The 27,143-nt window shown below is 54.0% G+C and overlaps 9 protein-coding genes across 9 annotated transcripts; 5 read left to right on the forward strand and 4 right to left on the reverse strand.

Annotated features, from left to right (window-relative positions):
- Window positions 1-395: 395 nt before the first annotated feature.
- On the forward strand, window positions 396-1,202 carry G647_02712 (uncharacterized protein; the record flags this gene model as incomplete). The annotated part of the gene is made up of 1 exon (XM_008727058.1): window positions 396-1,202. The coding sequence occupies one exon, from the start codon at window positions 396-398 to the stop codon at window positions 1,200-1,202; it is 807 nt and encodes a 268-aa protein (XP_008725280.1).
- Window positions 1,203-1,654: 452 nt separating this feature from the next.
- On the reverse strand, window positions 1,655-2,536 carry G647_02713 (uncharacterized protein; the record flags this gene model as incomplete). The annotated part of the gene is made up of 3 exons (XM_008727059.1): window positions 1,655-2,149; window positions 2,202-2,279; window positions 2,342-2,536. 3 exons carry the CDS (start codon window positions 2,534-2,536, stop codon window positions 1,655-1,657), a joined length of 768 nt encoding a protein of 255 aa, XP_008725281.1.
- A 500-nt stretch (window positions 2,537-3,036) lies between these two features.
- Window positions 3,037-9,186, reverse strand: G647_02714 (uncharacterized protein; the record flags this gene model as incomplete). The annotated part of the gene is made up of 1 exon (XM_008727060.1): window positions 3,037-9,186. One exon carries the CDS (start codon window positions 9,184-9,186, stop codon window positions 3,037-3,039), a length of 6,150 nt encoding a protein of 2,049 aa, XP_008725282.1.
- A 346-nt stretch (window positions 9,187-9,532) lies between these two features.
- On the forward strand, window positions 9,533-10,171 carry G647_02715 (uncharacterized protein; the record flags this gene model as incomplete). The annotated part of the gene is made up of 1 exon (XM_008727061.1): window positions 9,533-10,171. One exon carries the CDS (start codon window positions 9,533-9,535, stop codon window positions 10,169-10,171), a length of 639 nt encoding a protein of 212 aa, XP_008725283.1.
- A 136-nt stretch (window positions 10,172-10,307) lies between these two features.
- G647_02716 (uncharacterized protein) lies at window positions 10,308-11,286 on the reverse strand (the record flags this gene model as incomplete). Its single annotated transcript, XM_008727062.1, has 2 exons — window positions 10,308-10,437; window positions 10,487-11,286. The coding sequence occupies 2 exons, from the start codon at window positions 11,284-11,286 to the stop codon at window positions 10,308-10,310; spliced, it is 930 nt and encodes a 309-aa protein (XP_008725284.1).
- Window positions 11,287-12,406: 1,120 nt separating this feature from the next.
- On the forward strand, window positions 12,407-14,147 carry G647_02717 (uncharacterized protein; the record flags this gene model as incomplete). The annotated part of the gene is made up of 3 exons (XM_008727063.1): window positions 12,407-12,712; window positions 12,764-13,768; window positions 13,818-14,147. 3 exons carry the CDS (start codon window positions 12,407-12,409, stop codon window positions 14,145-14,147), a joined length of 1,641 nt encoding a protein of 546 aa, XP_008725285.1.
- Window positions 14,148-14,912: 765 nt separating this feature from the next.
- Window positions 14,913-17,291, forward strand: G647_02718 (uncharacterized protein; the record flags this gene model as incomplete). The annotated part of the gene is made up of 3 exons (XM_008727064.1): window positions 14,913-15,693; window positions 15,750-16,157; window positions 16,213-17,291. The coding sequence occupies 3 exons, from the start codon at window positions 14,913-14,915 to the stop codon at window positions 17,289-17,291; spliced, it is 2,268 nt and encodes a 755-aa protein (XP_008725286.1).
- Window positions 17,292-19,102: 1,811 nt separating this feature from the next.
- On the forward strand, window positions 19,103-19,600 carry G647_02719 (uncharacterized protein; the record flags this gene model as incomplete). The annotated part of the gene is made up of 2 exons (XM_008727065.1): window positions 19,103-19,150; window positions 19,208-19,600. 2 exons carry the CDS (start codon window positions 19,103-19,105, stop codon window positions 19,598-19,600), a joined length of 441 nt encoding a protein of 146 aa, XP_008725287.1.
- Window positions 19,601-20,926: 1,326 nt separating this feature from the next.
- G647_02720 (uncharacterized protein) lies at window positions 20,927-26,846 on the reverse strand (the record flags this gene model as incomplete). Its single annotated transcript, XM_008727066.1, has 5 exons — window positions 20,927-25,554; window positions 25,605-25,865; window positions 25,924-26,006; window positions 26,067-26,320; window positions 26,373-26,846. 5 exons carry the CDS (start codon window positions 26,844-26,846, stop codon window positions 20,927-20,929), a joined length of 5,700 nt encoding a protein of 1,899 aa, XP_008725288.1.
- Between the last annotated feature and the right edge of the window lie 297 nt (window positions 26,847-27,143).

A 27,143-nucleotide genomic window follows, 5' to 3' on the forward strand; every position in this document is an offset into this window, starting at 1 on the left:
TGGAAATCTATGCCATAACCGGGCCTATCACTGCCATTCGAGCATCCGCATGCCTAGTAGTGATGTGTATCTGATTACTTCGAGCCTCATTCAGAGTCTGGATTGAGATGCCGTCAGTCTTGACTCTCAACTCCAGTCTAGGCGTCATTGTCATTGTCAGCAGAACTCGGGGACGGAAGTGGCAGCCGAGGTCGAGGTGATGATGGAGATGGCCGACTGAGTATGTAGTCTCCGCAGGCACCCAGCAGGAGAGGTTCACTCCTACGGTATCCTCACCAAATCGCGGAAGCAAGGCCAGCGTCGAGCACATCCGATCGGTACTCATCGAGACTCTGGGCACAGGATAGTGTGTCGGACGGTGCTGTTCCTCGAATTCCATCAACACTCAGTGGCCGATGGCGAGCGCGGTCTCGTCCCTCTCAGCCGGCAACGGTAATGAGCGCTTCAACGCCGAAGCAGCGAACTGGGATAAAAACCCCTTCGTGCATGAAGCCAGCAAACAAGCATCAAAGGCTATCATCCAGCACTTCCCAGCACTACAGAACGCACCAGGCAGGGATAAGCTGGACATCCTCGAGATCGGATGCGGCACGGGACTTCTCTCCTGCATGCTCGCACCCCATGCGCGACATTATGTGGCTGTCGATGCAGCTCAGGGGATGATCGATGTGCTGAAATCCAAGATAGAGCGATCTGACACTCCACAGAACATCAATCCAGTCGCTGTGTTGCTGGAGGATCCTGAGGACCACCACCTGCCCCCAGCTGACGAGAAAGAACCTGACGGGAAGAGGTTGAAATTTGATCTCATCACCTCCCACCTTGTGTTGCACCACATTCAGGACCTGAAGGCTGTCTTGACCACCATGCTCGGCTGTCTGAAAGATGGGGGAAGTGTTGCGTTGACCGACTTTGAAGACACCGGTCCAGAGTCGAAGAGATTCCACCCGCAATCAAAAATGGGCGGGGTCGAGCGGCACGGGATCCATGCCGAAACCATGGAAGCCTTGATGAATGAGGTTGGGTTTGTCAACGTTCGGGTCAAGGCGGCCTGGAGTATGGACAAGACGGTTGAGAAGTTTGAGGGTGAGTTTGGGGCGGATGCAAAATCGAGAAAGCCTGATCAGGGCGTGACGCAAAGTTTCCCCTTTGTGCTGTGCATAGGTGAGAGGAAGTATTGCCAGTCCAGCGATGGCTCTTGACAGTGCGTGGAACTCGTGCCTTGGAACAATGCAGACGCTGGCCTTGGGACATTTCAAACCCACGACGCCATTGGTGTCATAGATACGAGAGGCTCTTCATAACAAGGTATCGATGGAAGATACCGATCAACATTTAATGCACCCTCGTACCTTGATAAGCTACTGCGCCCAAAAAGAAAGCTCCAATCTTCTTTCCAATGTCCCCTTCCTGCTCCTTTCTGACAGCCGCATTCATTTTCCGTGAAGCACAATACGACATCCTTCCCCCTAGATTGACCGAGCAACGTGCACGGGTTCCCCTAGTCTTCGCCAAGTCTTTCCGGCATGGCGAGCTTCTGCTTCCACAGCACACCGATGGCAACTAATAGACCCACAACGTATTGTGCTGGCCAGTGGGAGAGCTTGACAAAAACCAGCTATTTCCATGTCGATCCTATAAGGATCTACGCCACCTAGACCTCCATAAGGGCGGCCTTCTCGTCGGCGGCACCCGCTTCACTCCGGGCAGCCTCCAACCCTTGCTTGCGTGCAAGTCTCTTTTCCATGCGGAACTGCATCACTGTGCCCAAGAGAATCCCAAAGTTAATTTGCACGGGCACCACGATGATGGCATATTCCAGGGTCTTGACATGCGCGAGGTCCATGTCGGCAAGGATCTGGAACGCCCCATAGCCCAAGCTGGTAGTGATGGCAATACCAACCAGCATAAAGGCACGGACGGCCCAGTTCTTGCGGGTGTTCTTTGGGAGTGTCCTTGAGCCATAGGTGCGGCTGTCAACGTACACGAAGGTGTGGACGACGTAGCATGCGTAGGTGACGAAGGAGATACCGATCGAGAGAGGGAGGAGGACCATGTTGACTTTCTTGAGGAAGCACATGAATTTCATGGCAAAGGAAGGCTTCGATGGATCTTCGGGAGTGTCAGGGAAGACCTTGTCAACCCACCACTATTACTATTAGCCCTACGGATTTTGGACGAGACTGGCGTATTAGACGTACCTGGAAGAAGGGTACCCAGATGATCATGAAGATGCAGACATAGAGCCAGGAGACAAAGTATCCCATGGTGTAAGCAATCTACTCATGCTGAATGTCAGTATGCTTCGTTTCGTTCGACGCAGGGCAAGGAAGGAGCGTACGCCGAAGTCTTGCTCTGCAGGGGCTGGATAGCCGTGCTTTCCAGCGTAGACAATCTGTATTGGACCGACCCGCAGGGCCTCAATCAATGCCATGAGTAACACAATGTAGCGGACTTGCTTCCTCATCATGCGGAGGTTGTATCTCCGGATGTCCCTCCAGCTTTCGACATCGGGGGCAGTCGCCGTTCCTGCCATCTGTGCTTGCCGGGCGACGAGGGTGCGCGGAGCCCATCCACGAGTCCACTGGCAGGGCATGGTGATGCTCACTTGACGACGGTGGGAATCGAGTTGCATGGACTGAGGCCCGGTGGGCTGTAGAGGATGGCTAGGAGCGTACTGATGGCGATGGAAAGTACAATAAGTGTATGGACAGAAGTATGGTGGGGGGGAGTTGAAGTAGAGGTCGAAGCGGTGGAAGTGAGATCGAGGTGAACGGACATTGAGGCTGTGAACATTGGCGGTTGCCTTGCACCACGGTGCACAACGGACTACGTTGTGACAAGCCTCCGATTGATCACTCTGGTTGACAGCCACCCCACTCAAGGCCCCTACCCCTCCTCATCGCAGTTTAATTAGTGGGTGCCTGGCCCATCTCTGGGCGCTTGTGTCAGCCTCGTTCGGCCCAAAACTGGCTTCAGCCTCATCAAGATGTGCCTGGTATGCATACTCGTAAAGTACTGCAGTGCTATATTCTCCTACTCCAAAATTGTGGGCACACCATACATGACAGGCGCTGCCCCGTTGAGATACTTTAGCATACAGGCCTCCCGACCATCTGCTACAGCCTGATCCAGAGACACCGGTCCACGCTTTTGACTCTTCTCTGCCTTACTCTTGGTTGGATTTTTCAGACTTGGTCCTCCAGAGCCACTTCCTACACTCAACAATCCCCAGTTTTCCATGAGCTGCAAAGCAAATCGGTCAATGTCTCGATCCGTGACATCCCACAGAGTCCCAACCAATGCTGGACTGCCTCCACTGAGATAGCTCAAAGGCATGCCGGATGGTTCGTAGACGCCACACTCGGACAGCTTGGCACTGCTGCAGCCCATCAGCAGCGTTGTCGCACATTTGTCCATTTTACGGATAGTGCGAGGCCGAACGTATTGCCCAGCGCCGCCATGACCGAAGTACAGCATCAGATCGTGCTCCTGTAACGCTGTCTCGAATTCACCTGCTTCTGGTGGCCGGTTGATGATGGCTTTGTAGCCAGGCAACTGGTCCTGGAAGATCTGGCCAAAAGTTTCTTGCGTCGACTTCAAATCTGAAGATGGGTTGAGTATATACGCCCCGTTTGTTTTCCGGATCTTGTATGCTTCGGAGGCCGGCGACTGTTCACTCATCGTGCCCAACCGTTTCCATATAGCGCCTAGCGAAGGCATTCTGGATACAGCGTGCCCTCTCAGGCACGGCAGCGACTCCCAAGGGAAAGCCTGCAACTCTTTATCCAAGACGAGTATTGTGTGGTCGTCCTTGTCACAGTCGAGCCGTGTCGCATCATGGTAGGCATGCAGTCCATCCAATACTTCAACCAATATGGCATCGAAATCAATTTCATCATATGCGTTGCGCTCACCGTTGAACTGGAGGATGTCAACTACAAAGTATAACAGATCTGTGATCGCATCCTCCAGGTCGACTTCGCGAGGATGGCCAAGTCCAACAAAGAGCTCCAGCACATGATCGTGAAGTTGCACCGGGGAGTCACCTGATCGCGACGTCTTCTGCCTGGATGGAAGGTACCTGTCCAGTATCGAGTTGAATCGTTGTCCAAAACCCATAAACTGGCGCTCGTTTCGGCGAGTAGCACAGAACAATCCACGAAAACCGCCAAACCAGACATTCTCAATGTTATCCAGAAGAGTCGACAGCTGCTGATCCAAGGCTCGACGCTCGGCAAACCAAGCTCCTCTGACTGATTTGTTGGCTGAAGACCCTCTCGCATCATGTGCTGTCGCGTTGGCTCTCGCGGTAATTTCCTGCATCTCTCTTCTCGCGCTGGCCAAGTCGAGTTCCTCGGTCTCTCCATCTGATGGGTCTGGTCTTGCCAAAGGGATTCTGACCACGAACGGAGATGCCTGACGCCTCAAGCGGGCTACGAAGAGCTCGTTCTTATCCTCGCTGAGTTCCAGGCAGACCACCGACCACGAAGCTGGCAGGAGGGCCATATCGAATTCCTTCACTCGTTCCAAACCCAGAGATCTTCCGTTCTTGATCTCGTCGGTGCTTGGCCATCCCTGAATTCCAGTTCTTCGGGTCGCGCTGAGCTCGCCTAAAGTGACGAAGTCTTCACGAAGCCGTGCCATATCCAACGGACGTGTTATATCCAATACCAAGTCGAGGGACGAGGGAACCAATGGCTGATTCAAGGCAGTGGAGAGTAGAGCTATCTGCGTCAAAATCTTGTAACACGTGTGAACAAGATCAGAAGAAAGCCGATTCGACCGGGGATCGTTCAGTCGCTGGAGGATATCATGAGCTTGAAGCAATAACGTGCTCCCCTTGTTGAGCGTGCTGTTCTCAGCTTTGTGCTTCGTGAACCGAGTTTTGGCGTTCACGAAAGCTGCACTCTGTACAAAAGACACCCTCCCACTCTTTCTTGCAGACCTATACCTCACAGGAAGGGCCACGGCTGTTTCAGCGAGCACGCTGTGTATGGCATCATCGGAGAAAAGCTTTAGGGCGGCTCGAACCAAGTTGAGAGCAACGGAAATCGACAGATGTCCGTCTGCGTCGTCATGGCAGTCGACGATATCGCTGCACACTATCGCCGCTCCTACCTCGCGTTCCAAGAACATGAGTCTCGCTTCTAAGGCGGATATTCTCGTGTCGACCTCTCTGAGCTCCAGTGTAGATGACACACATGGCGTTGTGGTTAAGCTGAGTTCGTTGTCTTTCCGGCGCCTAGCTGGGCCCTGCTTCACGGGCTTCTTTGCAGTGGATTTAGTCGTTTTGCCTTTTGGAACCCGACGGGCAACACGATCGTCACTACTGGCGACGTTCGAAGCCCGATGCTGCTTTGCCTCCGCCAAGCACTGGTGAGCCGCTGTCGAGTCTTTCATAACCAGATACGCCTCGCCTCTGTTGACCGAGGCGAGTGCCTGGCGGTACTCCGAGGCGCATTGAACGTCCGTCTGAAGCGACTCTAGAATCACCTCTCTGGCTTTTGCAAACTCCCCCGCTCGAGCATGTAGGACACTCAATTCGCTCAGAACAAGCGCTGTATCAGTTGGACGATGCGTTGTCCTTGATATTTTCAGGGCCTGCTCATAGAACGTTGCAGCATCTTGATAGATCCCGCAATGGGACATCAAGGATCCCATATGTCTGAAGACATCGGTGCATAACCAAACATGGGGCGCACAGGAGACTGAGTCGGCCGTCAGTCGCAAAGCAGGCTGCTTGGACAAATCGAGCTTTGAAAATTGAGTAGAGATATCGTGTATCTCAGCTTCTGCTGGAGCAGTCGATTTTGAACAGGCTGTGGAAGCCCACAAGTTGTTAATTGAGGACCAGATAGACGTAGCGATCTTGGCGGATTGTCTTGCGAGAACAACGGCCTCCAGGAGTTGATGCTGCTTGTAAGCCAACTGTGACGCTAGATAGGCTGCTCTGCAAAGCAGAGCTTGTCCTTTCAGCTTAGATTTTGTCAATAACGGTCCAGCCGACATGCCTTGGCCTTCCCATGCACCCTTGGCTCGAAGCAGGTAATGCATGCATTCTTCGAGATTCAGGACTTGTAGGTGGTATTCAGAATATGACAGGTTCAACTCGACTTCAGATAGCGGTTCCGTTCTGACGCTTCCAAGCATTTTATTGGCTATTGCCAGCGATATTCCCGCAGATTGGGCATCCTGCATTCTCAGGTGGATATTGCTCTTGCGGAGGAGAATGCTTGTCATGCAGAGGCCCGGAGCGTCGATTCCAAGGTTAGCCAGATGTTCCAATGTTCTCAAAGCCACCAAAGCAGTCTTGTCGTCGTTGTTCATGCTGGCATAGTCGCTTGCGAGTAGAAGTGGAAGAACATGTGCTGTCCCATCCTCAAAGAGCATCTGTGTCTGCTCCAAAGTTGTACAGGAGTGGGCCATGTCGGAAATGTGCTGCACGGCCTGGGCGAGCTCTTGATGGGTGATCAATCCACTAAAGAAACCGTGCTGAAGGCACAGCAGCGATCGGAGTGCCGGTCCAAATTTGCGCAGGAAGACATTTTCATTTGTTTCATCCGCACGATTCAACAGGTCTTGAACAATAGCAGGTTTCACTGGGCAGGTCGAAGCTGGCGTCTTCCTTTCCAAGCAGAGACCGAGAAGATGGCTGATGGACCTCAACATGTACACTTGGTACTCCGGCTGGCCCAAGACATGATGTAGCGTTTCCACCATCCTAGCGCAAGCGCTGAATTGGTGACCACCCAACTCCAGCTCAAGAAGTGAGAGCATTTGTTTCTCTATCAGAGCAGCTCGATGAATCGCTGGCAGGGAATGGTCATCGTAGAAGCAATCATTACCGCCGTTTCGTGGTGCTTGACTGAGTAGTGTCTTACCGTAGGCGGTAAGAACCTTTCCGAAAGCTTTGCGGTTCGAGTCTTGCTCGGACCAAGCGCAACGAAGTGGCCCAGACAAAAGGGATTGCACGATATCACCGAGTAAGCCTTGTCTGATGGTGGCAGAAATGGCATTCCGAAAAGCACTGATAGCCATTACAGAGTTGTCCGTTTCCAGAAAACAGTGCCCGAGTTTCTCGAATTTGAGTGGGAGATGTGCAGATCTCTGATCCGACAAAGGCAACTCGAGGAGGCCTTGAAGTGATAGCTCAAGTATAATGGCCTGTTCCAGAGGGGTTTTGCCCTGTCTCACTGCCGCTATATACCGCGACCAGAATATTTGGGAGATCCGTAGTCGAAGCTGATTGCATTGAATCTCCGTCGAGCTTTGAGCGTGAACCGAATGGTACCCGGTCTGCAGATCATATATCGCTGCTGAGCAGTCTGTAAGAGTCTCCCACACCATTTGCGCCCATTCAGATGCCTGTGTGACAGCGCAGCGGTCCGTGAACAAGACAGTGTCGATGATCTTTATGAAGGTCATTAGATAAGCTTGTTCGATGGTTTTCGGGGGATTTTCCGCCGTCTGACTCAATGCTACTGTCATATGTCGGTTTAGAAATCTGAAAGAGGCATATAGGAGGTAAACAAGGCGGATCTGAAGGTCTTGTCGGCCTCCCTCATTGCCGGGGAGGTGACCTTTCGGCTGATCTGCCATGATCAGTGCAGCGACCGCTTTGCGGAGTTGGGCAAGGTGCACAAGGAGTCTGGCAAGTTCTGGTTGTGAGACTACCGTACTGTCGTTAAGTGTGCGTTCGAATCGTTCCGCCGTGCTCAAGCCCTTTAAGAGATTGTGGGAGACACTTCTCAACAGTGAGGTAGTTATCTGACAATGCAGCACGAGGTTCAGGCCTCCAAACTTCGGTAAAATCTCTTCCAGAGTGTATACCAGTCCCCCCTCTTCATCATCATCTTTCATGGTGTCCATTAGTGTCTCAGCAAGCTCGAGAGGTATATCAGGCGCGCACCCTACGGTGGTAAGCAGCCCTCGAACCGAAATAACGGAGTCCACGACCTGTTTGGACGATATGCTCAAACCACTGCTATACGTTGACAGTTTCTTGAGTGCGTGGTGAAATGGTCGCCATACATCGGCCGTTGGATCGGGTGTGACACCTAACTGTGACCAAGATGCGAATTTGAGGCGCAAAGACAGGAATAACAGGTCGAAAAGAACTTCTGGTTGTGGCTTCTCTGGGGAGGACTTTATGGCTGTTGCATACATTCGAGCCGCGGCGAGTGCTATGGTTCGAAGCTGCAGTCCAGCCTGCTCAGGCTTGAGTCGTCCCTTCGACAGTCCTTGCATTGTGATCCAGGCAGGACTTCCAGCTTTGTCGGGTCCGAGCGACTTCACAAGCTCTGGGCTAATGCACTTAGGGCCCATTAACAACGCAAGACGAAGAGCTTGACTTTGCATGGACGCTGTGAACCCGAATATGGAATTGTCGTCAGCTGCATCGGGCCGGCCAAGCAGAAAGCCCGCAATATCGTCCTCAAAAGAGACATCCTCCTCCGTGTAGCTTCGCCAATACACTTGTTGAATATCAGAGAGCTGACGGATCGCATGGCCCTCAAGGTTCAGAGAGATGCTCCTGTCCAGAAGAATCAACGCAGCATTCTCTAGCCCAATACTCTTGCTGGCGTCAGAGCTCGTTGTTCCAGCGCCAGCTTTGCGCAGGTACTCCACCGCGGAAAAGCAGCATTCCGCCACCACTTCTGAATCGCCTGGCTTGATACATGGAGGGTTCTTCTTTGGGCCGACAGCATCTCTATTTCCCTGCCCATTCCCGGACCGCTCCTGTAGAGCCCGGTCAGGCTGGGGAGGACGCAGTGGCGGCTGGCTGGTAGCAATACTTTCCCGGTCGCCTTTCAGTGCCTTGATAGTCTCTCCGAGGTGCTTCAGCGTGAGGTTGAAGGCCTCGGTAGCAACTTTGAGACGATCACTATGCGACAAGTGAAGTGGTCGAGCATCATTGGCCTCATGGATCTCGAATGTTGCGCCTGGTCTCTGACGTTGCTTGTTGGTAGCTCTCACAGGAGGCTGGCCTTTGGCAGAACCCTTTTTCGGTGGTATCAGCTTAGCCGGGGCACGTGCAGTTTTCGAGTCGCATAGGTCGTGGGGGCGCAGACCAAGGACCGCTCGTAAGTAGCGAAGAGTCTCAGGCGTCGGTGCCGTCAATTTGAGCTCCGTGCGAACGGTGTCCAACGTCGCGGTAACAACGGCATCGCGGCTAATTGTCATTATGCGTGATAATGCATAGTATACATGAAGAGCGTTACGATACTTTCAAGCTGTAAACTCAATGATTTGAGCGGCCAGGTAATTCGAGGTCCGTCTGAGGTTTGTTCGAATTGAAAGCGCGTCCACGTTGTCGCTCGATTCGATCGAGTAAACACGGCGGATCTGGTTCCGGATCCGGGCTCGAGTTCGGGGCAACAATTGCCGATGCCGCATTGGCAATATTAACCGCGTGATTCTTCCAGCAAAGTCGAAGCCAGTGACGGTCAAAGTTCCAACGTCCAGCGACAATCATATTTGCAGTGCACTACGCTCTACCGACACTTCCTGACCATATTAGTCGCGCAGGATGAGGCCGCTGGCGTCGTGTAACGCCCGGACAAGTCGGTTAATACGCCTACCATCTGTCAAGGTGTTCCCTCCCCGGCCACGCTGGGTGCAACGGCACCAACACACAGCCTCGGAAAGCCGCCTGCCTCGTCTGGCACAACCTGGATTCTGGGACTTGATCATTCCCAAGTCGCTTCGCGGTCATTTCACCAGGCCGGGGAGCGCTGCCCCAGAAAAGCCGACGAACCCGGCAACGTTCTTTATCTGGATCTATATTCTGATCGGCTCTCAGGCCATTCGCATCATGAGCCTCAAGAACGAATTCATGGCCTACTCTCGTAAGGCCGACGTCAAGATACAGCAGCTCAGGGAGGTTGTCGAGAAGCTTCAACGCGGCGAAGAAGTGGACGTGGAAAAGATCCTGGGTACCGGCGACGAGACACAAGAACGTGAATGGGAAGAGGCATTAGAAGAACTTCAAAGAGAGGACAGAGTATGGCAGGAAAACAGAGAAAGAAGCCGGGAAGACAAAGAGCGCCTCGCCAGAAAGGAACAAGACGCAAACCCCGTCAACGATGCTCAGGACAGACCCGATACAACGAATCCGTTGCCCTCGCCAGACGTTCCTCTGGTTGCACGGCGCCCTGAGTTTTACTGAAGCTGGCAACACTCCTCGGATCTATGTCCAGTCCAAGTATGACAACTATGGAAGCCCAGTGTTTGGTCCTCCTATTGGCATACGACTCTGTTGCCATTAAGCCGCAGTGAACGTGGCCTGCGACCGGCCTCCCAATTCAAGCCTTCTTGACCACAAACCCAAGCCGGGGAAAGTGCATTCGAATACCATTCTCAAGCTCGATGACTACTTCGCTTCTGCTGAGGCCCACCAATTTACCTTCTTGTGGTCTGCCACCAGGTGTCGCACTGCAGTCGGTGAGCGAGTGAAACACGAGCGGAGGGATGAAAGACTTACTCGTCGGTTGTGCCTACAGCGACTCTCACACCTGCTTGTAGACCTGTGGGGTCTGCGGAGTCTATGCCGATGTCCTTGGCGGAATAGCCGGAGCTCAAGATCGCCTGTTTGGCCTCGTCCGCACTGATCTTCTCTGCGTCATTCTCGGCAGTGTGGAGAGGGAGACCATTGACCCAAGCATGGACCTTGGGGAAGTCCCTCTCTGAAAAGCCTGGCTCGTTCTTCACGTCCAACGTCTGCAAGACAAACTTGATCATCCAACTTGCATGAATGTCGGCAATGGAGCACTTCTCTCCGCCGATCCAAGGCCCTTGCGCCAGAAAGTTTTTCTCGACAAGATCCAGCGTCTGACGGAACTCGGCCAACGCACTTGGCCGCAACTGCTTGTAGTCGGGGCGATTGAATACTGAGAAGAGCTCAGCCCTGTCCTTCAGGAACTCTTCGCTCATCAGCTTTTCTGGAACAAGCGGGAGACAGATCCAGAAGGTGCGGTATCCGAAGGCCTCGTACGCATGGTCAGCCGGACTTTTGGCCAGCGCCGCTGCCTTCTCTGGAAAGGCACTCTGGACTGCTTCGAGGAAGACGTGATTATCTGCATACAGATCACGCCCGATGGCATTGACCGGAATTCTCCTGTATGTGATTCCGAGATCCGCGAGGACGGGCCGGGGCATCACAAAGGGCTGTTCGCAGACCTTGAAAGGAATGCCACACATGCTCAAGAGGTTTCTCGCCTTCTGTGCGTTCGGCGCGAACTGGTAGTCGAAAAGGACTACTGGTGGTTCAGAGACGCTACCCATTGTGTTCTTGGAGTCAACTATCTGATTTATGGTCGGCGGAACAGGCACTGGTGAATATGTCAGCGTTTGACAGGAAGGACGCAGGACCGGTCCGTCTACAATAAAATGCGTCATGAAGATATCCTTTCTCTTCGTAGCTCACATTTCACTTCTTTGCGGGGAACAAATGATCGCGACCCCGGGTGGGGAAGATCGAGTTACAGGTCTCGGTTACGATGGGCCAGAGGAAGCTTTTCTGGCGACGATCCAGATCTGCCGTTGGATGCTGAGATCGCTGTCCTCAGTGTGGACAAACGGTTCTGCGTCATTCAGGCCCAGCCACAGCTGCCACTGATGGGCTGTCATAGTAGTCGCATCGCGATTTGGCAATGCCTGGTGGTGTCGAATTGTGCGCTTACATTGCAGGAGAGAATGTACAGTCCTCCGTACGAGTTGTTGTGATACTCGTACTTGGTGTTAAGTCCTCGGTACTAGCGGATTGCAGGGAGAGGCCGACCCTGCCTTCTCGTCTCTGCAAAAGGCTCTGTTTTTGCCCGTGTCTGACGGACAGCTCTCCAGTGTCATCTGTCCAGGACATGTGAAGCCGAGCCATAGCCAAGTCACACAAGGTACAGTACTGTAGCTGTAGGACCGTACCGATGTGCCGCGGACGTGAAGGAACCTGAGTTTTCGCCAAGGCTGCGCCTGCCTCCAACTCGTCTCTCCGCTTTTATATTTTTCATACAACTAATTAACTGCGCTGCGATATTCAAGAGCACACGGCCAATTGCCTTTTAATCCGTCCACTAAACATCCCACAACCGACCCTCGCATATCTCAGCCTTTTCATCACTGTGTTCTGAAACATCGCCATACTTCTGCTACACCATTAGGTGCTCTCACTGTGACCCTTTTTCACCCTGTACAAGATCATCTTCTTACCTGCCTGCCTGCCTGCCAGATTACCGCAGTTCTGCGAGATTCTCTCTTCTAGAACTACTGCGGTCTAGCTCAACTATATCGCGCCTGTCCACGAACAATCGACAACCCTTTAGTCCTTCATTTTCTTCGCGAACGCGACATCCACTTTTAGACAATTACACCCGGTCGCGTTTGCCTCATCTCCCGCTGACCTCGCACCATGGCTACCGAAACCGCTCCTGTCAATGGCCTCTACGGCACCTCTCAGTACACCCAGCCAGCCGAGCTTGCTGCTTCTACTCCCTCCGTACCCACTCACGCGACCTCGGCCTCACAGAGTACGACCGCCTCAGCTACTACCCAACAACAGAAGGCCGACCCTCAAGAAATTGGCTGGTACTTTGTTGAGCAATACTATACTACTCTGTCCAAGACTCCAGAGAAGATCCACCTGTTCTACTCCAAGAAGTCTCAGCTGGTCTCTGGTGTCGAGGCTGAGAAGGTCGTTCCTGCCGTTGGCACGAAGGTGTGTCCATTGTTCAGATTGTCTTTCGATAACGCTAACGTGTGAGCATAGGCCATCAGCGAGAAGATCAAGTCCCTTGACTTCCAAGACTGCAAAGTCCGCGTTCTCAATGTCGACTCACAAGCTTCGTTCAACAATATCGTTGTTCAGGTTATCGGGGAGATGTCCAACAAATCTGAGCCGCATCACAAGTTCGTCCAGACCTTCGTCCTTGCCGAGCAACCGAACGGCTACTTCGTCTTGAACGACATTTTCCGTTACCTCAGCGACGATGTGGACGAGATTGTCGAAGATGAACAACCTCAGACAGAAGTCCCTGCGGAAGAAGTCCCTACCCCTGCCGAGGGTCTACAAGACGCCCAGCCCCATACCGAGGATCAAGTTGTCACCGAGAACGCAGCCGACGAGGTCGATGAGAAGCTTGAAGAGCAGACGGAGGCTCCACAAGATATTGCTGCCGATACCAACGGTGATGATGCCTCGAAACCAATTGAAGAGCCCGTCGACGCTCCGGAAAGAGCGCCCAAAGAGGATGTGTTGGCAACAGAGACGCCTGAGCCTGCTGCATCTGAGCAAACTGCCGAGCCTGAAGCGACCCCGGCTCCGGCCGAATCTACTGCTGAAGCTGCTGCACCTGCACCAACTGCAGCAGCAGCTCCAGAGGCGCCAGCGGCGAAGAAGACTTGGGCAAGCATGCTTGGAGGAGGAAGTGGTGCCGGTGGTGTCCAGAAGCCCGCCGTTCCCGCACTCCCAATCTCGACCCCAGCACAACCGAAAGCTCCTCGACCTGCGCAACCTGCACAAGCTCCCAAGGCTCCAACTGAACCGGCATCAGCAGCCACCCCACCCACAGCCAGCACGCCCACTTCGCAAAGCAACGGCTGGCAGACGGCTGAGCACAGCAAGAAAAGCAATCGACCGCAAAACAAAGCCGCCTCTGATGGAATCACTCTTGCGTACATCAGGAATGTGAATGAGAAGGTCGACGCTAGGATCCTTAGAGAGGTTCTAGAGAGCTTCGGCGAGCTCAAGTACTACGATGTGTCCCGACCTAGGGTAAGTACCACTTCTCTTACGCTTCTTCGCTTTCACTGACGGAGTACAGAGCTGCGCCTTTGTCGAATTTTCTGACCCTGCTGGATACGCAGCGGCCGTTGCTGCCAATCCCCACACTGTCGGCACCGAGACAATCTATGTCGAGGAAAGACGGCCTCGTCCTAATGCCTACGGCGGCAGCAATGCTAACTACACCCGTGGCGGCGGCCCAGCCAGTCGCGGCGGTCGTGGAGCGATTCAAGGCGGCAGTCGGTCCGGGAGCCAGACTAATTTCCCCAAGGACGCTGGACGCGGCGGCAATGTCCAGCACCAGAGAGGTGGCAAGCCTGGCACTGGCACTATCACCCCCAAGGGTCGCGGCCAGGGTCAGACCGTGTGATGCTCCTGTTGGAACGCGATGACGCACTCGGTCGTCTCGCGACTAAAATGAATCACATCCTCAGTCTCTGCTTTGTCAGGCCAACCCGGGCGGTACTCAAGGATTGAGGTCCGATTCCGGCACTTCTTCTAACGGCGTCCTTGGAAAAGTTCTTCGTGGTATCACCTTAAACATCCTTTACACGATTCCAGCAGTGTCTTTCGCATAGCCAGCTTCGGGGTTGATTCGGACAAACAGCGATCGGATCACTATCACCTTCGACCATTTCAGAGAGATGTGCACAGTAACAGATTCGAATGAGCTCAGGGTCATGGGCAGAGGGAAGCGTTGTCCTTTTGAGCGAGACCATGTACTTTGCTGTTCTGGGGGGGCATCTTTTCAGAAGAATGGCATGGTCACCGGATGTCATGAATTTGTACATTAGATTCTCATCACAGATGGGACATTACTACGTCACCTAATGAAAAAGTTCAGGTTGCTTGTGTGTTTCGACGAAGATTAACAGATGGTCCGGGGACAAGCCAATCCGGCACCCCTCACGCGTATCGTGTGTCGACGTGGGGTAGTCGGCGAGGTCGGCCTGAATGGGCGAGGCTGAGGAGTAACTTCAGGCCGCAATATTGGTCGGTGACATGTTCACTCGTACCATTCCTTGTCAGGTGCCAGTGTTGAAGTTGTGCCTCGCATGCAATGATCCTCTCCCTATAATATCCTATCATAAGCCGGCGTCCAGACCTACAAGACACCAGCTCCTATGACCACACGATGAGACCTGGCATCAGCCTCGATAGCAATGCAGCCGAACCACTCCGCCCTCGCAAGTCATCCAACGCCGATGCATCCTCCCTCACCAGTGACCGTGATCGATGTACCAATACAACTGCCACTACTTTCTTCTTATCCCGAGATCCTGATGGCGGCGCGGGGCCACAACACGCTGAGCGGGCGTCTGCCGCGATGTCCTACCACTCGCCCTTGAGTAGCCTGCAAGATACAATGCAAGAAGCCGACCGTGCTGCGAAGCACGTACCGCCTCGCTCAGCGAGAAGCGGGAGTCGACGGCGGTCCACAATCAAGCCAGGAACCGCTGGGCGCTTCATTAGAAGAGGCTCGTCCAACTCCAGCGCGAATGCAGAGACCTGTACCAATCACCCATCTCAGCCCACTCTTTCAGATAAGGAACGGACAAGGCCTATTACACCCTCTCCATTGCCATCGCGAGAGGTGTCCCTCCCAAGCAGTCCGAAATCGCCCGCTTCCCGGCAGTCTCTGTCCAAGTCCAGCTCGGCCTCCGATAACGAGCTGTTGACCAGCGCCGACGAGACGGACAGCCAGGCAGTACTGTCGAGTGGTGACGAGGACGAGAACGAGGACCGGCCAGATCGAAGTCCTACTTCACAGCGACTACGCTTGCCGCTCGGAGAAGGCATTCAAGATAGTCAGCCTGAACTCATCATGCCCAGTATCAAGATGCCGTCTCGAAGGCCTTTCACACAGAGAGGGAAGAGGTTGGGGAGGTTCAAGGTTATGGTTGCTGGTCGAAAAGGTGCGTACAAATCCACGACTGATTCCTGTAGAATGCTGACCGGCTTGATCGACCAGGCATCGGCAAGACATCCCTCATCAAATCTATCGTCCAACTCTGCGAAGACATTGTCCACGTCGATCCTATTGTCCCCGCAACAGCCTCGTCCCACCCCTCCACCAGAGGCCGAGATCCGATTAATGAGGTCTATGCCTCGACGAAACCCTACCCAGAGTGGTGGTCCACCATGGAGGAATCTCGTATTCTCCGCCGGCGGAAGTCCATGGGAGATTCGGTACTAGAACGAAATATCTGCTTCGTTGACACTTCGGACTCGGCGAGACTAGAGCGGGTTATCCAGTATGCCGAGACGCAGTTGGTCAATGCCGTGAGCTCCGTGGACCAGCTGGGCAGCGAGTTCTCAGGTTTGCTCAGCGGAAGGGGTGCAAGCCATGTTGATGTGATCTTGTACTTGACATCGAAAGGTAAGGCTTCCTCCCTCGATGCTACGCCTATATGTGATTGATGCGATGAGCACAGATAATCTGCAAGAGGACATCCAGCGAATCCGCCAACTATCGGACCTTTGCAACGTGATTCCACTCATTGCCAAATCCGACCTACTCAGTCCTCAAGAGCAAGATCAACTGAAACAATCACTCGATCCGAGCTTGTCTTGTCTACCTCGCCTCCCCAGCTCTGTAACTTTCTCAGAAGCTGTAACAGCGACCACTGCAGAACCGAACAGAGTGCTTGCGACAGCGACAGCACCCTACACGGTGACTTCTACCAACGGCCCTGACCTCGATACGATGGACGCCTCCCTCCTCATGTCGCCAGAGTATATTCAACCTCTGCTGCCATCGGAGCTCAGCCTCCTGATAGAACAGATGTTCGAGCCCGACACAATCGCATATCTGCGCCATACCGCCGCTCGCAAGCTTGTTGCCTGGCACGCCTCGCATCCAAGACTGGTCTCAGCACCACGCTCGCCGTCCCTCGCATCCTCTCCACCTCGGTCATATAATCCGTCTGTGCGCAACTCCATTCTCACGTCACCGTTGCAGACACCACTCAGCCCGTCGCAGTCGGGCGTTCTGATACCAGGAGGGTCAGAATTTTCACTTAATACGTCTAACTCCTGGGCACTAGCCAGGGTCGCAGACCACACGCAGCGGGAAGAACGGCTCGCCCAAATCAGGCTCTCGAAGTGGGCGAGCGAGTTGCAGTTGAGCCTACAGCGCGAACGCGAGAGATATGAGCGACTGGCCCGGGGGGAGCGAGCTGTCTGGCTGGTGGAGAAGATGGGCGAGGAAGTGCGTGATGGCAAGATTGTGCCCGTCAACAATGCTCAAGCGTTAGTGCGGAAGAATGGCAAGGGGAGCATCACATATGGCGACGGCGAAGCAGTCCCAAGCTACCAGATGCATGATCCCCTGGGACTGCTCAGATGGCAAGATTCCTTGCGCACGAGGGGCTGGATCGCGTTGCAGATCGTGGGCAGCTTTGGGGTAATGGGTGGACTGGCGTTTTGGCTGGCAAAGAACTTCGGTATGACAGGAAGTATTCATGACTGGTGGACGCAGGTCTGGGAGTCTTTAGGCTGGCACGAAGGATGAACGATGGGATGTCCTCTCCGCACGGCTGTGATGAATGATTGATGACGTTGGGCACAGCAGGATGATGAGGTTGTTGCACGATTCTGGGCGGATACAGCATGGTCTGTGCAGTGGCATTCGTAGCATCAGGCATGCGTTGCTGAAGCAGCGCTTGTTTAGGCATGCATATCTCGACTTCCAGCCGCCTCCTCGGTCCTGGATAGATTCCGTTCCGCTCCAAATGGCCCCATGTGGTCAGTATCGCAGGGCAGAATCCAGAAAGCACGCGACTCTGCTCTCCCATTCTGGCGGGAAACTGTCGTCGTCATCAAGAAGATCACTCGCGGTTACGTGGTTACACTCTCGAACGACTCTTCTGTTGGCCCTACTTCTCGCCTTGTGGCTGACATCCTTCGCATTTGTTCCACCTTTTCGGCTGACCATCGTTCTTCGTGACCGGAAAGAGTGAGATTAGATTGTGCCCCCCCAGAACGGGAAGTGAGGGAGGAGAGTGAGCGTCTGCTGGCGAGGGAAGTGGGGACCGCAGACACGAGGTCGTGAAACACAGGGTTGCATGGTCAGATCCAACGCCCGGGAATGGTATCTTTGTGCATGGCCGTGAAACAATAGGTTCCGCGACCGGTCAACGGTCGAGCAGATACCGACGTTCCTCAGGGATCTGTCCGGAAGTTAATTGTGAGGAACGGCAGAACCCTACTGTACCTCGCTTAGAGATATCAACGGAAATCCCTGCTCGTTGGCTTGAGGGGAGCAGTTGGTCGTCCGATGTCCGCTTGGAATCGCATGTGGCTTTTCAGCTTCCTCCTAGATTTCACGTCAAAGGCTCAAAATTACGCAGTGGCACCACCAACCTCTGTCAACATGTTCTAGACCACAGGTACGAAAGCTTCAAGACATCCTTAGCACTGGCGTTCATGCAGCCCGGGACGACGGTTGTGCTAATGAGTGGCCACGAGGGTGCGAGAGTCTGGATGGACGGAGTCAAGGTTGGCATGCAGGTCGGGACCACGTGGAGCCGTGGAACCATGCGTCTTTCTGGATGCCAATTCTGAAGCAGTGGCGTCATGCAGGCACGACGAAAACAGCAAGGCACAAGGGAGTGTGGACGGTGTTTTTGCGCCTACTGGGATCCTGGGTACGGAGTAGACAGGGGCCATCAAGGAACGGGCTGTTGCCCAAGTGAACGCCCAGTGACGCCCCTAGCTGGCTATTTCGTGGCTTTCACCGGTAAGAGTGGCCATTGGACAGGCACCCCCGGAAGAACCCACGGACTCCAAACCAAGGCCGCTCCTTCCAATTGCAAGTGTTGCTCTGCTCACCAGCACGACGGCCTCGCTCTTCTTCCTGCTCCTCCTCTCACTTCAGCTGCCTCACTCGACTCGCCGGAAATCCGAATCACGAAGCCACCAGCCGTACTCGTACATATCCTTCTCTCCAGCCCATCTTAACCAGACCTGAGTCAGCTCTCTCCGGAGTATCACTATCGGACCTCAGTCACCACACCGACTCTTTCTACTCGACCTCGTGGCATCGACACGTCAGGATAGACTGGGCACTCAAAGCATCCAACCCCTCCCTAAGCGGCTTTGATCATCAACGTAACTGCGCTTTTGGGAACACACTTGGACAAATCAGAACTCCACTGCCACCGCTTCCGGCTCTGCACTTCGCTCGTTCTGTTTGTCGACCGGGAACAGCGTCTCCCCCAACTTAAGACGGAACACAGCACTCGTTCACCACTTCTTCCCAGCCGCCGTGCACCACCCTTCGACTCTCTTACCACCACGTGCTTGTAACACACCACCGCAGCTATGTCTCGCAGGTCTCTCGAGTCTCAAAGGCCGATCATGGCTCCAAGCGTGCGTGACAACTCCAAATGCAATCTTACTGAAATTATAGCTAACGGTCTTTGACAGGTCACGTCGAAGCGCACCTCCAAACGCTACTCGACCTACTCTGCCTCTCCTTCTTTCGCTACGACCAACAGCAACTGCTCCAACTCTCAAACACTTGTCTCCGGCGCTGCCGCCGCGAACATATCCGTCAGTCCCGAAGTCGGTATGGCTGAGATTCGACACGTCACGCAAGGACTCGACCGACTAGAGAACAAATACCTCCAACAGCAGCGCTTCGTGCCGTCCCTCAAGAAGACCGATGAGCTGAGCAAGCTGAGCTTGGGCGCAAAAGTCGAACGTGCCCTTGGCAGAAGAATGTCCAACCAAGACGCAGTCCTGCGGGTCAAGCGGCCCATCACAAAGACAACGAACGCGTTCTCCATTATCGATGAGAAAACCGCACTCAAGGCTTGAGGCCAGAATTGCTTCGACCAGGAAAGCTCTGGGATTCTTTTTGGTTTTGACCGGGCAAGGCCGTGGCGAAGCTTGCCGATGCCGTCGCCCAACACCTTCCACCCAAGGTGTTGAAGCAAACCAATGTTGGGGTTGTGTATGATGTTTATGCGGCGTGGTTGTATCAATGTTTACGATGCTTGTTTCATTTGTTGTTGATGTTGACGTCCTGATCATTGAGATACCATTTCATTTCAAGCTTGCATACGCTTGGACGCGTTGGCGCCGATTGGGTTGCTGTTGGGCCGTGTTGCGCTTTTTGAGATGGTCGGTGGCGGGGACGTTGTCCAAGCACGCCGGTGTTGTGATGACGATCTGTTAGTCGGTGACGGCCGACTTGGGGACTCAATATCCACCGCGACGGTGACCAAGGGGGCCCTGGATGGACGAGGAGTACCGAGCAGATGATGCCAATATGGTGTGGGATTTAGCCATAGACAAACAAGTCGGAAATGCAAAGCATCAACATTTGAGTAAGGTATCTGCCGCAATGGTAGTATTCATGACAAGACCGCGCCGGCCTCAAGGACACACTGCGTCAGACCTACTGTACAGAGTACAGTCACCAGCCTCTACCGACCAACAATGTAGTTCTGCCCAAAAGCATCCAGTTCGGCCTTCACCTGGCCTTTATTGAATCTCAAGCTTACTACTGTACGCATAGTACGGAGTACAGAGGTCAGACATGGAAGATCAGAATCCCATCACAGCATGAATTATTAGCCTGGCAAGGATCTATCTATGTATGTCTGTATGTATGTCTGTATGTATCCACGTAGGTAGGTATGTAGGTAGGTAGGCAAGCCCCTTCCCCACCGAAGAGGTAAAAATGGAACGAGAGAGTGAGAATAAGAAAGGGAAGGATGGGAGCGGTGTGCCTGGAGTTTCGTCTGCTTTTGCCCCCAACATCGCTTTATCGTCGACTCGGTCGAATCAGTCGAATCAGTCGTCCGTGAGACCGGATGCACAGACGCCCAGATGCCTTATTCTTCACCCCATAGACATACATACACAGACACACACGCGCGGGCGCGCGCGCGCCGCATTCGACGATATGAGCACAGGGGACGCACGCATCCGCCAGTTATATGAAGGCAATGGAACCCGGAATGCAGGAAAAGGTAAGGTATAGCAAGGTAAGGTATGGTAAGCAAAGCGGAAGATAGAAAGGAAAGAATAAAGTCCCCCAGTCAGGCACGCACGCACGCACACACTCGCGGCACACCATATCTGTACGGGATAACACCATATACCAATGGTTCAGCACCGCTCGTCAACCACCGCTCGTCAACCACCACTCATCCAGACACCGATCCTCGCGCTGCCGCCGCACAACTCACGCGCATCGCCCACGCAGAGCATGTTACACTCCGACTCCGGCGCCGGGACGGCCTTTGCTCCTGAGGAGGCTGAGCTTCCTCCACCTCCTCCACCGTTGGCAGCGGCAATGCCGAGCGCGTTGGCGCAGTAACATTCCTTGCCAAACTCGACACCCGCGAACTTGTACCCCTTCGCCAGACACGTCGACGCGCACAGCTCCTGCGTCATGCCCGTGCCGTTGGCCCACGCGTACCCGCCGCCCAAGGTGCGCTGCGAGGCCGACGCGTCCGTGAAACACCCCTGGTAAGCGTAGCCGCCTGGAAGCACGGGTTTGGCGGCCGGCGGGGATAGGGAGGTGTTGTTGTACACGCTCAGCCGACTGCGGCCGCCGCATGTGCTCTGCGGGTCGCCGGCGCAGGGCATCGTGCAGCCCGTGGCGTTGAAAGCTGAGATGGTCGTGGTTGTGGCCCACGACCCGCAGTAGCATTCTTGGCCGTACTCGAGGCCCGCGAGGGGGAGGTTGCGCGCGCTGCAGAAGGAGATGCACATGGCGATGGTCATGCCGGGGGATGCGGTGGACGAGGCGGAGAGAAGGCGGCCTTGTGTCGCTTCGGCGGCGCAGCCTAGATATACGGCCGGGAAGTACGGGTTGGATGGGGAGGAGGTGGTGGAGAGAGTACTGGGGAGACGGGTAGAGAATGTTGTCGGAGACGAGGTGGAGCTGGTAAGACGGTTTGTGGTGGTCGTTGAGGTTGTTCTTGTGCTTGTGCTTGAAACGACAGTACTGCCACTCGACAACTGGACAGGGATGAAGCTCGTGCTGAAGCCGTAGCTGCTTGTTGACAAGGTGCTGCTTGTGGATAATGTATTTGTTGGTGGAATGCTCGTACTGAAGCTGAGTGTCCCTGCTGAAGATGTCGAAGCGCCGGCGGTAGATCCTGAAGTTGAAGCTGTACTGGTGCTTGCTGATAATGTCCGAGTGCTGGAAACAGCAGGGCCTGGCAATGTCGTAGAGCCAGCAGCATACGTTGTGGTAGTTGAGTCTGTAGTCGCGGGAGCTACACTGGAAGTTGTGCTTGTGCTCAACGAGGACCTGGATGCGGAGCTAACCAGTGAGGTCGTTGGCGTGGAGCTCGATGTTGTTGACCCGAAGCTTGACGACGTCGTATCGGCCGGAGTCGTTGACGATAAGGTAGAGCTACCAGTACGCGAGGTGCTCGATGAGGCGTTAGAAGTAGATACCGCCACGACCGTGGACAAGCCAGAAGAGGTCCTCGTTGAAGACGACGTCGACGCGATTGACGAGAAACTGGAGTTGATGATCGATATGGTACTTGAGACTGTGCTTGAATTCAAAGTCGACGACGTCGTAATCGACCACACGAGTGAGGAGCTAGAGCTGATGCTCGATGTGGTACTTGTGGCTGTGCTTGAATTCGACCTCAACGACATTGAAGTCGACGTCGACGCGACCATAGAGGAACTGGATCTGACGGTACTTGTGAATGTGATTGCACTCGAACTCGACGGTACAACATATTGGTAGAGAGTTAAGCCATTCGGTCCGCCACAGATGGTCGACGAATTGCCCGCACAGGTCATGGAGCAGCGCCCGTCTGTTGCGGTAACAGAGCCAGACGCGAGACTATTGCCACAATAACACTCTTGGCTGTACTCGATGGCGAAGTAGGTAAAGCCAGTACAGTTGCCCGCACAGAACGGTACCGTCATGTCCTTTGACGCGACAGCCTTGGCTGTCAAAGCCCGATCAGGGACTTCAGTATGACAGTCGACATATTGGTAGTTGCCAACACTGGGGACGATAACTGGACTGGATGGCTGGTTCGGTGGCGGTGGAGGAGGAGGAGGGGTCGAAGAAGACCAATTGGTGTTCCGGTACAGTGTCAAGCCATTGGGACCACCACAAGTGAAGCTTGAGTTGCCAGAACAGGCCATGTTACAGCGGCCATCCGTTGCCGGGACACTTCCTGAAGTAAGTGCATTCCCGCAGTAGCATTCACGACCGTACTCGACGCCAAAGTATTGATACTGAGTGCAGTTTCTGGCACAAGTTTGGAGTGTTATACTGTTATCCGCAAGGGCGAAGCCAGCGAGGGCCCGACCAGCCACTTCGGTGTAGCATGACTGATAAGTGAAGTTGCCGATGGTTGCCGGAACGGTAGGTCCTGTCGGTGGAGTGGGATTGTTGTTGCCTCCGCCAGTGGAAGGTGGCGTGTCAGGCAGGGTACCATTCCCATATACATACATGTTGAGTCGGCTTGGGCCTCCACAAAGTTCGGTCTGATTGTTGTTGCATGTCATACTGCAGTCTGTGGCGCTGGCAGTTACGGATCCAGCTGCCAACGTATTCCCGCAGAAGCATTGACCGCCATATTCGAGACCAGAGTATAAGTAACCTTGACAGGCTTTCAAACATCCGGCCACGGTGTTGTTGGACTGGGGTTGAACATTGAGAGCGCGGGAATTGGTGCCTTCGGTGTAGCATCCGACACTGTCGAAGCCGAGTTTTCCAGGATTGACGTACGGCCCTGGTGTGTCTGTAGAATTACCATTCCAGCGAGTGATGTCGCCGAAGAGTGAGATGTAAGACCCTGCCTCGTCAATCCCATTACCGCCGCAGACCTCATTGACATCGCCGTCGCACGCGAAGTTACAGTCGGCGTCATCGACGACTTTCTTCGGCCGATTGTAGCCACACCAGCACTCTTGCTCGTACTGAGTGCCAGCGAAGATGTAGCCGGCAGCAGAGCACAGGCCTATGCACTTCTCGTTTGTGTTAGCCGGCCCGCTGTAGATGGCAGTTTGGAGTTGTCGATCCGGGTTATTCTCCTTGAAGCAGCCAGCATATCTGTAGGTACCTTGTTGGGTAATCGGGTTCAAGGGCGGCGCCTGCTCCGAGACGGCGTTGCAAAAGAATTCGATGTGCTGCTTTCCGAAAGTAGGATCGTTGAGATTCATTGTCCATTGAGCCGTGCCGTTGTAGGGATCGACGTTGATCTGACTCTTCGGAACGGAACAGAAAAGCGTGGCAGTGAGGTTTTGCCCGGCGTAGACAAGTGTGCCTTCCGCTAGATCGACCGCGTTGTTGGCACCGATGATGCTGCCTGAGATACCGAATGGAGGTTTGCTGACAGTCACTGAGATCGGGGCAGCATTTGCAGACCCGTTGTTGCTGAGACGGAGTTTGAGAAATTGGCTCGTGTTTTCCGTGACGTTCCCAAAGCTAAACGCAGTGGTGTTGTCGTAGGGAACCCAGCCTCCGTTGGGTGATTCGAATTCAAGGACGGCTTTTGGCTCGTCCGATCCTGCTGCAAGCACATCGACGACTTTCGTGCCGCCACTAGAGACAATACTGACGAAAGCAGCGAAATTGGCCGAGTATGACGGTTTAAAGTTGATTGGAACCGTCACAGCGCTGTTTGGCGGTATCGACGACGGCATGTTGTAGAAGGTGAAAGCGGATACGACAGTCATCGCCTGCGTACCATTTGGGGTAATCCAGGGCCCAGTCTCACCAACAATGGAATACTGAACCTTGCTGATTATGAGAGGACTGTTGCCGAGGTTGCTAATGATCACAGACTGATTAACGCCCCCAGCTTGTTGTCCCGTGATGACGCCGTTCCAACCGACTGTATTTGGTGAAGTCATCAACAGAGCAGCTTGGCTTTGACCCGTACCCTTGAGTTGTACGGGCGTATTGATACTGAAGCCAGCAGCTTGTTGGGTGGTGTTGAGGATGACAGACGAAGACAAGGGCCCGACTGTCTGCGGCGTAAAGGTCGCCTGGAATGAGAACCGTTGGCCCTTGGCAATCGCGAGAGGGAGACCGGGCAAAGCACTGACGGCGAAGTTCGGGTTGCCTGAGAGACTTGCAGCAGTGACTGTAGCAGCAGTGTTCGCTGTGCATTGAATGGTCATCGGCGCCGTGGTGGTGTTCAGATTGGCTGTCCCGAAATGCAGGGAGGTGCAGTTCAAGGGCAAGTTGACAGGCGCGCCATACGCATACAAGTATCCTTGCGTCGTACCCTGATACACGATGCCATCTCCAAACACAGGTCTGGTGAACTTGGTGGTTCCGGGCGTGACGAAGGAGTTGATCTCCGTCATTAGGCCGTTCGAATCCGGGATAGCATTATAGATGCGTAGGTTGGAGCCTTCGACATCGGATGTCCACACCAGGCCCGTTCCAGGCTGATCGTTGAGCGAGGTCACCGTGCCATGACCGACACCGAGAACGTATGCATTCTTCTCGGGAGAGTCCGCCACCTTGTTGAAGTAAGGAACGCCGTCGTTGCAGGAGAACTTGAACACATGTGTCTGATACTGGATGACGTTGATGTAGATGTATCCACCTTCGAGAGGGTACACACCAGCACCAGCATAGACCGAGTTCTCATTTTGATAGACTTGAATGACGTTGTCGAGTTTGTTCGGGCCATTCTGGTAGCCGCCAAGGTTGTCGAGGTTGAGCCAATAGGTCTTTCCACTCTTGCCGGTGACCACACCAATGCGTTTGATATCTCCGCAAGAGAATTGACTCGGGAGTATTTCCAGCGGTGACGTGCCAAGATCTGTTCCCGGTCAGTTCCAAGTCTAACGTGCTCAAGAGGACGAATCATACCTTTATCAGCACCGTCAAGCTGGGTCTTCTCCCAAGGCATGAAGAAGTCCACGACATTCAAAGAGCCGTCTTCGTTGATTGCCATGTGAACCGCGGCTTCCTCGAGAGCGGTAGGTGGGCTTCGTCCGTTGACTGGGACGCCAGCGAGCTGAGAAGCATAGCCATTTCCGGAAGCGAAGAACATCGAGCCCTTATCGTCACTCGCCAGGCCGCCTCCTGACATCCACACACCCGCACCGGGAACATTGGGACCGACGCCGGCTAAGACAGTCAGAAAGACGCCTTTGTTTTCGAAGGTCGGAACTGCATTTCCACATACCACCTTCAGTCGCGAATCTCTCCACGATCTGTCCAGTGCCCTTGTGCCAGCCCACAATCCAGCCAGTAAAGTTGTACAGCACACTAGCAGCACATTCCCGTCAGTAATTGTGTGTGGGAACGAGCAGCAGGAGTTCTACACACCAATGACTCGCAAAGCCAGCGTAGACATATTCGCCGGTGTGGAGCAGCGCAGGACGTTGGTGATGAATCCCACCGTTGAACGATCGCACCGGATTGTTGCGGGCCACCATACCCTCAAGGCTGACAGGGAAATTGGGTCTTTCGGTGAGATCCACAGTACTGATGGCATGAACGTAGTAGCGTCCATTCGGACGGCCGTTTGCCCCAGTAAGATTCTGATCGATATAAGTCTTGGATGTGAAGTACCATGTGTCCTGTATATGTCAAACTTAACCATCATGCTTATGTTGGAGGGGACGAATGTACCGTTTCTGGGTCAATGACACCAGTCGCTGTTACACCGACAGTTGGGTTGATATCAACACATCCGTCCAGATCGCTGACCAAGAATGGCCGATGCAGGTTTCGAGAGGCGACAATAACGCCGGTCTTTGCCGCCAGTTTGTACACATTATTCTGGGTTGTTGCAACATAGACATACTGAACGCCATCGGAGCCAGTATATACCAGCGGCTGGGAGAATATCTGTTCAGGGACGTTCTGACCATTGATGGGATATGTGCCGGGCAGGCGGGCCTTAAAGAGGAGCCCGAATTGAGAACTTCCAACCACAGCCGGGTCCATGTTGTGATTGTTCTGGTAGCCGCTTCGGTCGTTGGAGCCACCCCATGTAATGGTGTCTGTGCTAGCAAGGGAATCGACGTGCGATACGAAAATTAGATACAAAGAAAGCAAAACTGTAGTGAGTGACTGGATTGACAAACGAGTGGACGACGCCATAGCGACTGAAGAGCACAGGGAACCGTGAAAAGGAGTGGCTGCAGAGATATCTGCAATGAACGATGGTGTGGAAAGACTGCAGACTTCCGACTTGCGAGAGAGGGTAGAGTCACCGTATTATCATGACTTCAGTAGTCTCTTTCTTGGGAGAGGCCGCGAAGGCTGGGGCGCAGAAGCCGCATCATCTGAGTCTCGGTCTTGGGCTTGACGCAATTTCGAGCGTTGAGGTGCTTGTCAATCGGTCCACAAATCCCCAACAGGTAGTCAGCGAAACAGGATTGAATCAGGGGCAGGGCT

Source organism: Cladophialophora carrionii (genome assembly GCF_000365165.1).
Source record: "Cladophialophora carrionii CBS 160.54 unplaced genomic scaffold supercont1.2, whole genome shotgun sequence".
Lineage (NCBI taxonomy): Eukaryota > Fungi > Ascomycota > Eurotiomycetes > Chaetothyriales > Herpotrichiellaceae > Cladophialophora > Cladophialophora carrionii.